The sequence below is a fragment of the Anser anser genome, assembly GCF_964211835.1.
Source record: "Anser anser genome assembly, chromosome: 15".
Lineage (NCBI taxonomy): Eukaryota > Metazoa > Chordata > Aves > Anseriformes > Anatidae > Anser > Anser anser.
In genome coordinates this window covers 7,678,318-7,688,443 of record NC_139736.1, presented here as the reverse complement: position 1 = coordinate 7,688,443, position 10,126 = coordinate 7,678,318, and the positions used below count along the sequence as shown (strand labels likewise).

Here is a 10,126-nt window from a genome sequence, read left to right as displayed (position 1 = left end):
AGCACGGCACGGCGCGGGAAGTGCTCCCGTGCCCGGCGGGACACGGCGCTCCCCAGCGCCACCGCCGGCGGGGAGAGAGAGGTGGCCGTCGCCGGGCAGCCCTGCCTCGGGCACGGCCCGGTGGTGTGAGGGGCAGCGGGAGTCGGGGAGCGGGGCGGGAGTCCCCCTCAGCGAGAGGTGATCCCCAAGCCCTGCTGGAGCCTCCAGCAGCCCCTCTGCAGGCGAGAGGTTCCTGACGGTTTGGCCGATGCCAGATTACCAAGCGTTTGGCCAAAGCTGCCCCTTTCTGTGCAAAAACACAGTGCGGTTCAGTTCCCTTCTGCTCAAAGACGCCCAGTAGGTGAATAAGTAGAAACGCCTTATTTCTAGGGGTAAAAAACAAGGTTTGAGAGATGAGATCCACAACTTTGAATATCTTGAAGGACATGCCGTCCCAGCATCATGTAGTGCAGGTAATCCTCTCTCCATAAATGGATGCATTACATTTATTCTGGTTATTTTTTGTGTGGCACATACTAGGTAGCTGCATTTAACTCATGAAGCACTTGAAAAGCTTTTCTGCTGTCTTTCAATTCCAATTTAATCAAAATTCAGTGTGAATTTATAAGTAGAGACAGATACATGGTGCAGAACAGCGATACATCTCTTACAAGTATGAAGCTTGGGAATCTGAAAAAAAAAACAAGTTACATAATTGCCTACTTAACCACCTAAAAAAGGTGTAAAAAATATAATTGCACATCTTGCACTCTTAGGTTTTTAATTTTCCACTTTGTCATTATTTTGGTTGCTCTCATTGCTCTTTTAGTTTCTATGTACTTCCAGCACTAGTGATGTCATTCCAGATAGTCTAATCAGCCTCGTGAGTTGATTCCTGAAAACCCAACGTGGTGCTGAGTGAGCCCAGTGCAAAATAAAGATGATGTAAGACTGCAGTAATTTAATATTTAATCAGTCTGTACCCAAAAAGTGAGCAGTGTAAGCAAGACGGAGAAGAACACAATTTTCTCCAGGGCTGGCAGGGTCAATGTTTAGGTCTGTCTTGCATCCCAGCTGGGATGCTGTGTCTGTAACACACCTGGTACCTAGCCTGAGGGAGATAGCTGCCTTCTGTGAGGGAGGGGAGGCACAAAATGGTGAGGGTTACCTTCTGTAAGGAAGGGGAGGCAGAAAATGGCGGGGTATGCATCTTGTGAGGGAGGGGAGGCAGAAAATGGCGGGGTATGCCTTCTGTGAGGGATGGGAGGCACAAAATGGTGGGGTATGCCTCCTGTGAGGGAGGGGAGGCACAAAATGGTGGCATATGCCTTCTGTGAGGGATGGGAGGCACAAAATGGCGGCATATGCCTCCTGTGAGGGAGGGGAGGCACAAAATGGCAGGGTATGCCTCCTGTGAGGGAGGGGAGGCAGAAAATGTCAGGGGCCGCCATCTGTGAGAGGGGAGGCACAAAATGGTGGGGCATACCTCCTGTGAGGGAGGGGAGGCACAAAATGTCAGGGTATGCATCCTGTGAGGGAGGGGAGGCAGAAAACGGCGGGGTATGCCTTCTGTGAGGGAGTTTGGAGTTATGGCCTGTCAGTTTAAAGGTTGTTGCACAGGTGAGACAATTTCTGGGAACATCCAGTCAGTATGGAATATATCAGTTAAAAAAAAAAAAAAGTTCCTCCCTGTCCATGCTATACTGCAGGGCAGTGGTGATCAGGATGGCAGGCCAGAAAAGTTAAATTTCTTTATTTCACTCGCTTTAAGTAAAACATGGAAATCCTTGAAATTGGTGGTGTAAGTAGTCAGGTTTATTAATTTCTTACCGAAGAAACTATAAAACCATAGTGACTGTGGATTTTGGTTTGGGTTGGGATAATCGTTTAGATGTGTGTTTGCTTGGGACTTAACTAAGATCCTGGTCTATGACTAGGATGCCTGTTTACTGCTGTAATACAAATACTGTTGCAAGGGATGAATTGTGGAGTCATGTATGGTTGGACAGTGGATACTCAGTGTAACTGGTGATTGATAAGGAAGGTGTTTCCATGCCAAACTTTCTTTAGGAAAGGAATTTATGTATGTGTAGTGATTGCTAAAATACAGTTCTGCTCAGTGCAATCTCACATGTAATTTTATATCTTTCTTGGTGGAAGTATTTATGAGAATCTACAAAGAGGAAGTGATAATAGATTCAATTAATTTAAATTATTACATCTCTAATATACAAATTAACAGGGTGGGAAGGAACTTCAATTGTGGTTCCAATTTCATCCCATCTTCTTAATTGTATGTACAGTAACACCACACCTTGGCATTTGCAAAGTGACATCAGATCTCCCTGAGTTTGAAATGTGATTCCTAGCCCATGATTACGTAAAATTAAGCTGCTGCATAAGTACTTTGGAAATTTGACAGAGGACAACCTCAGCATCAAGAGACAAATAATTAAGGACTTTATTAGTGCTTTCCAATTTATATTAAAAAAAAGTTGGAATAAGAAATAATATCTTCAGCATTGTACAGTCATACTTTTTGGTTTGTTGAGCCTGCTTCTAGGTACTATTTTGAGCATTTCCATCAGCTGCATAGTAACAGACTTAACAAAAAGGTATACTATCAATCACTCCGGGTGTTGGAGCTGACAGCTGTAAGTAAATACAGCTGACAGCTCAAATAGCTGTTCCATTGACAGTATGTCGTCTAAATGTGTTAACAAATGTGTGGACTCAGCAGTTTGGGATTAGTTTCGCAAATAAATTACAAAATAGTGCTGTGATCCAGCAAAAAGCACAATGCCTGTGTATCCCTAGTCTGCACGCTTTGTTAATTCTGTACCAGGCCTTTGTAGCTCTGTGTGAAAATGTAACAGTGCAGCCAGATGCGAGGGTTCTGCCTCTGTTCTGAAGAGCATTGTTCATCTCCCCCAGATTTGTTCTTAGTGTGATGTCAAGGAATGCGAGCAGCTATCTGAGTGTCACGGTGAGTAGAGATGGTTTAATAACAGTTGTGTACGCTTTGCAGAATCCAAGGTTCCATAGTGGAAGGTAGTAAATTTATACTAGTTTTGGTTACAGTTAAGGATACAGAGTCACTGAATAGCAGTAAAAACCCTACTTTCATGAAAAACTGGAGATATTTAAATGTTTTGATTTGTTTAATGTGTTAGGATAGCCTAGGCATTGTCTGTAGACTGAATCTGTAGTACCCATGAAAGAAAAGCTGGGAAGAGTGGATGAGGAAGGGGCTAGACAGGTAAAAGGATTTCAGCGCTGAAGATGAGTAACAGTAATATGTTAGTTATTTCCCTGCTGATCACAGCAAGACTTGAAAGAGAGAGAATTACATGAGGAATTATGTCATAGTTTGATGTATTTAAGGCATGGTATTGTTTTTTTCATGCTGAGAGGTTGAATAGGCCACTGTTTATTCTTTTATATTTTAAATTTAATTTTAACTGTTCGCAGGATATTTTTACAGAGTATTATGGGGTAAACAATGTAAACATGCAAAGGAACTAAGGAGACCTGTATTCTTGCTGGAATCATAAGTATTCTGGTGTTTTCTGAACATGTATTTTTATAGTTGTGTCTAGTAAAAAGTTTTAGAATATAATTTACAAGTGGCAGTTCTGGTAACTAGTTGCAAATTTTATTGCAGTCTGTAAACATGATTGTTAGCTGTAGCCGATTTCTGAATACTGTCTCTGGTCAAATCTTGGTACTGAGTATGCTTGATTAAGGCAGTCCTTATTTCCATTTCATTTATTACAACGATTACAGAAATTAGCTGCTCATGTTCTTCAGTGTGCACCAGTATGCATGTGATAAATGATGCAATGTACTGTGTCCTTACAATATGGTTAATATATTTTTTCCTTCTTTGTCAGTCAGTAGGCCCCTGTGCGGGAGCTTTCTCAGTTACAACTCCCTCCCTGCTTGAAAGCAATCAGAATTCAGCGTACCATGTCTGTAGAATGAGGCTTAGCCATGACATTTTGTTTTAGGCCATGGAGCGGAAAGGTATCTCTGTCAGTGAGAAAATCCAATTTGAGATATCGCTTTCATGGGTTTTACGGACAAGGCCAACAGCATTTGAAAGTATGATTTAGCACCTGAGGGACCCCAGGGAAGTGATAAGTTGATTTTACTTTAAAAGTTTCTTCTATTTCAGAAATCCTACGTCAGAGAGTTTCCCTTTAATTAAAATGCAAATTCCCACAGAAACCAGTAATCTGCTGCAGTAGCTGCCGTACTTTGGAGCTTTTTTTTCAGGTACTTTTTATGTGTGTGTGATGGAAATGTGTGGAAGGATTTCTTTAACTGCAGTACTTGGCGTGCTAGAGATATCTCAAAATAGCTCAGAGTAAGTGACTTGTATCTTTCTTGTTTGGTACTGTAGCACACAACTTGTATCAAATAATAAGCTATAAACAAACAACTGAGGCATGTTTCAAACTAGTAATGATGCACAAGTTTATTATAAAGACTTTACATACAAATTGGGTAAAAGAAGATAGATATCAGGGTAGTTGCCAAAAAGTGCTTCCCTAGTCTTTTTGTTCTCTGGCATCTTGATTGGTCTTAAGTAAGTTTTGTAGCTCAGATGTTTTACAGGAACTTCTAATGCAGACAGCTGTAATATATTCTGTTTTCTGGAAAATGAAGAGAGTTCTAATTTCACTGAAAAACTTTTTTTGGGTCAGGGCAGTGCATAAATCTTCTGTCCACCTCCTGTCCAGTGACTGGCTCCAGCAATGTGTTGCATCTTAGTGGAGAATAACAGAATTTGTACTTTGCCTCTGGGTTTCTTTATGTAGGAACATGGTGAAGAGGCTGAGATGTTGAGAGGGGATAGAGTGCAGAGTGTAACAGCAACTGGAAACTTCTTTGTTTTACATGCATTTTCCTGCTTAATGTAATATGGTTAGTCAAGGTCAGGAAAGTTAATTGCCAGTGAAATGGAGAACGGTTTGTTACTTACATGTGAACTAGTCCAAGACCCTTCTGTCATCAGGCTGGTTTCATTGCCAAGAACAAACTTTATTTCTTGTGAATATCCAGTGACATCCATCTTATGCTGTGAGAATCTCCATGGGTCTGATCCTTATCTTGTGTAAATCTGAGTAGCTTTGTTCAAGTCCTTGATACTTTCGAGAATTTTGCCAGGTGAGAACATTTCTTAATGTTAAGAAATATTATTTAAATTCAGTGTTAAATTTTTATCAGTTTGTTAGTATTATTTTTGCACAATAAAAGGAAAAATGTCATAATTGTTTTAAATTCTCACGTGTCCTGAGTATCCCAGTGTATGAATAACTAAACTAAGGTGATTTAAAACGTTTTGAAATGGGACAAAAATTCTATTTTCAACCATCAGCTGTTAAGAGGTATAGGGTAATATATACATGTTTAAAGCAGTAAATGTTTCTGGCTGATTCTTCAGTACTTGGCTCCTAAAAGAGTAATTGGCTGTAGAGAAGGCATTAGAGGTGAGTACTCAAGGATGAATCATGATTGTGTTTGTGCTGCTGTCTAGTGAGAAAACTTTAGTGTATTTAAATGCTTTCACTTCAGGGATGAATACATTCGAGGCTAAGAGGAATTTCTTAATTACTATTATGTTAGGCAACATAGCCCAGAAATACCTGCTAGAATACGTTGGAGCTTTCTCAACATACATTTCTGCAAGTCTTTCCTCCACACTTTTAGTCTTCCCTTTGAGAAAAATTAAAAAAAAATACCACCAAGAAGGACATCTTTTGCTTCCCCTCTGTTTTTTGAAGCCTTACAGTTTATATGAAGCCTTAAGCCCACAGAGGCTTTTTTTTTTTTTTTAATTCTTTCCGCAGGAAAGCATATGATTTTTAACTTCTCTTGGTTGGTTAATGTAAAAAAATACAGCTTGAAACTGCAACACTCTCATGTAGAAACCATTTCCTAGGCAAAATAATAAAAAATACTGCTTTTCATTTCAAAGTCAGTAAGAGATGACTCCTCACCTACCTGCTAGCTATATCTGAGCCCCAGGTCTTGGCCTAAGAACTGAGGGTTTTGAGGGCTTCAAGCTTAATACAGAAAGTCTAATGTAGGGGGAACTCCCACTGTGTTCAATCAGATCTATATATGAGGCTCTGATAAGATTAAGATCTTTGAGAGATTAACACTTTCTGTTAAGAATTCATATGTTTCCATTTATTGTTCAAAAAAACACAGACAAGCTGCAGTAATTAATTTTTATTGGATATTTTTAAGGGAAGTGTCTGGTAAAGTAGAGTTTAGAACATGGTAAATGGTCCACACAATGAAAAAAAATCATTAATCAGTGTTTCATTATATTATTAAGTCAGTGAACAAATAACAGACACCGTCAAGAGAAATACATAAGGGACTGCTGATTTTCAAGGTTTTGGAGTTTTTCTTGCAGATTCATCCCAATTCCATCTTGTTTGGTCTTTCTGAACCTCTAAGATTGCACCATTTCCTGGAATTCTGTGAAAAATAAGACGATACTTACAGTAGGAATAGTAAAATAAAAGGATTAGGAAGAAAAGATTAATGGCTTATCAAGAGATTTAGAATCGAAATAAACAGAAAGCAATTACCTGATAGATGATCAGAATGGGAGAAACTTGCATGCAAGAGAGACATTGCCTAAATTTCCTGTTTAGGCAGACAAATCTAATTAATCAAACAGCAGATGGAAAGGCAGTGATTTGCTGACATTTATAAGGAATAATAAAGTGCCCAGGATAGTTTTAGCTTTCTCTGCTTAATAATGATTCTGGGCAGAGTTAATGGAATGGCCAATGTAGAATCAGAGTAAGCAGACCTGAAGCAGGATTAAAAGTGAGTCCGTGTGTCTTACTAGCTATTTGTAGTGCTTCAGCAGTTGAGAATTGTTGATTTAGATGAGAGGATAAAGCTAAAAATGTGTGAAGCTTCATGTGGTATTGTGGTGTTCAACAAGATACCAGCATTAGGAAGACTTTTTTGAAATGTTGTCTTCTGTGAGTTAAGAGCATCTGATCAATCCTGTCCCAGAAAGACTCTATTAAATATATAGATCGCTTCATAAATCATGTGTGGTTGCTCTGGCATGTTTGCTAAGGAACTGGATTTAATTCCTTCCAAAGAAAGGAGCAGAAGAGTCCTGTGCCCCTAGCGCAGTGAGCTGGGCAATCCGCACGGCAGCACATTCCCTGCGTGCACTTCCCTAAGCCCCTTTCATGCTCGCTGGGCAGCTTGCTGCTCGCGTGGGACAACCTGCCATTGGCTCCAAGCCTTTTTTTGTGAGTGTGTGCTTCCTGTCCAAAATGAGACCCAGAAGGGTGGAATTAAGAGATGGCGAGGCTTTCACCCTGGGCAGCCATTAAACCACACCAGCGTTTCCAGGGGGTGGATGCAATCTGCTGCTTCCTAAAACAGCCGCTTCTTATCTGATGCGTAGCCCGGCACCGGAGGTAAATAACCTCCATCTGCACGCACAGAGCCTTCTGTGGTATCTCGTGTCGGGGTAGTGACACTTGATCATGCTGTTCTCCTTATTATGCAAAGCTAATAGTCAACTGTATGCTGCTAGCTCCTGCACATTGAGAGTGATTTCACTGAAACTAGCAGCATTTCTTTAGGGAGATACTCCTGTAAATGAGCCTTTGTGCGTGTTGGTGATTCTGCTGTGCAGGGCTGGTTCTTTTGTCCTTGTTTCACATGCGTGTAGCACAAGTGAACTGGTGATGCTTTACATCAGAGTAGGTGGGAGGAGAAACAGGGAGCTGTTCATTGCAAAGCAACTGGAAATTTATGGGGCCAGTGAGGAAGCTCCTTAGAGCAGCTGGGTAGTTTTTTTTTTTTTTTTCTTTTCTTTTTGACTTGCTTATGCATGAGGAGTTGCAGAGATGAAGCTGTAAGGTCAGGGACCATTTCTGCATTCATACAGGTCAGTACTGAAGGGGTTTCAGCAAATTAACTGGAGGTACATTAATGTACCATCAATATAAAAGAGAATCACGCATCACTTACAACATACCTCGAGGATCTTAGTTCTACATAGAAATAAATACCTTCAGCCCCAATTTTACCGTCCCCATCGTGGTCTGCAGCTGCCAAGAAAGTCTTGGTTTCTGAGGCAGTTAACACTCGGGCTCCACACTCAAACCTCTGAAGGAAATACCTAGGTGGAAAGCACCTTTGATTATGATTTTTCAGAGCATACAATTCTTTTGTTGGCCATATTATCACACTGATAGCTATCTGTAAATAAATTATCTACCACAAACACTGGAGGGTAAATTTTCTTCATGTACGATTCTGCTTTGTAAGTCCAGCCCTGATACATTGGATTCTGCCCACTACCAAAATCCAGCCCCAGGGAGTAGTTATTATTTTTTTCTGTACTAAGCAGTAACGGCAGGTATTTACTAATTTGGCTTTGACTGTAGGGATTTTCTACTCAAATGCACCATTCACAACCTGCTGAAGGGTTTTTCAATGTTTAGCATAACCTGAGGCACCCCTTTATGGAACAGTTCTGGAAAGAAAAAAGTGGTAATTTGTGGATAGGCTCTTACTAGTTACAGTAACACAGAAAATCCTTACTTGAGCTCATCTTCCTCGATAAAGCCACTTTGGTCATTGTCGAGAATCCGGAAGATCTCCTTGAGCTGGCTGCTGCTCTTTTTAGACATCCCACTGATCTGAAAGAATTTTTTGGGACTAAAGGAATCTGGAGCTGAAAATAAATTAATAAATAAATTAACCCCAGAGCACTATGTTTACTGCTCCTAAATGGTCTGAGGATGCAGCTTTGTTACGTTTTAATTGTTCTAAACATGAACAGTAGGTGAAGGCTGACAAAGAATACATTTTGCTATACTGCACAATACCCTGGTAAACATCAAGAAATCACAGGGCGATAGGTTACGAACAATCTCAAACCACCCACAAATAGAAATCTCATGAACAAATATACTGTGACAGCTGCTTCGGAAAGAGACTACAGAAGTCTATTGAGAGTATGTGCTTGTCCAGTATGCTTTTGGGACTGAATTAGACTTGCCATGTGTTACACAAAATAATAGATTTTTAGAGTTTTAATTGTTTTCTCACCTTGGCAGTCACGCAGAGCAGCAGCAATGTCAGAAGGGCTTAGAATGTCTGTGAGGCTCATCTTAAACCTGTTCAAAATAATGTATTGCAAAGAGATTTATGAAATGCAAATGCATCTTACAGCAAATTGGGTTTTTTATGTTTTGAGGAATACTATTTGGCTAATGATTTCTAAAGGTAGATGAACCTATTTGATCAGACTGAAATTGCTGCTGTTCCTAAGCAAATTAGAAGATCTAGTATGCTACTTCTTTAAAAATAGTACTGCTGAAATAATACTTTTTAATGAGATGGATCACGTAAACAGTATTGTGAGTTGATGTACAATTTTTTAATCTTTTTAATCTATTACCTGGTTAAGTACATCATAGTAAACTCAATATTACCATTAATCTATCAATGACTCTTACTGGAATGCGTGGCATTTGGCAATACAAATAGCAGTATAGACAGTGGGAAACAATAAAGTCAAGAATGTTTGCTTCTGTTTTCTCCCCCAACAGCTCTGAAGAATAAAAAGAAAACATACTTATCTACAGAAGGTCCATCCACATGTAATTCCAGCAATTAAAATCTTAGAGCAATGGTTATTGTACTTACTACTGGTGCAGCTCTACACAGTCATGTCATTTAACCAATCTCAAGTCAGCTGCTCACCTTTATAGTTTTCTCAGCTAGGTAAGGAAATATAGCTGAGGAGATACCAGGCAAAATAGTATTGTTGGCTCTGGCTTGCCACTCTGACTTATAAAGGATTCAAAAGGTGACAATAACCACTACTTAGGTTACTGTTTCATGGATCAAATGTTTGATTTGAGACCTAGCTCAAATTTCTTCCTTAACTAATTAAACTTTTCTTTCTATTTATATCTTATAACATGGACAAGAAGAACAATGTTTTTAATAAATCCACTTGGGATTAATTAAGTATGACTCTGCCATCAAAACATAGTCTTTCCAACTCCAAGTGTGCTAAAGATTTTCAGTTAACCTCTGGACCTTCCAGTTGCTTGCTGGAAGCTGACGCCAGCAGTCA

General features: G+C 39.9%; 1 protein-coding gene and 1 long non-coding RNA gene across 2 annotated transcripts in view; one reads left to right on the top strand and one right to left on the bottom strand.

Moving 5' to 3' along the window:
- The first annotated feature begins 23 nt into the window (after nt 1–23).
- The window catches only part of LOC310882125, a 25,233-nt gene continuing 15,130 nt past the window's right edge, over nt 24–10,126 (top strand). Inside the window, exon 1 of the long non-coding RNA XR_014572817.1 lies at nt 24–452. This is a non-coding gene — a long non-coding RNA (uncharacterized lncRNA). The remainder of the gene's footprint in view (nt 453–10,126) is intronic.
- LOC310882173 (parvalbumin, thymic CPV3) lies at nt 6,081–9,815 on the bottom strand. Its single transcript, XM_083800554.1, has 4 exons — nt 9,091–9,815; nt 8,581–8,713; nt 8,046–8,155; nt 6,081–6,474 (listed from the first exon to the last, which is right to left on the bottom strand). Exons 1-4 carry the CDS (start codon nt 9,149–9,151, stop codon nt 6,449–6,451), a joined length of 330 nt encoding a protein of 109 aa, XP_083656680.1. The 5' UTR covers nt 9,152–9,815; the 3' UTR covers nt 6,081–6,448.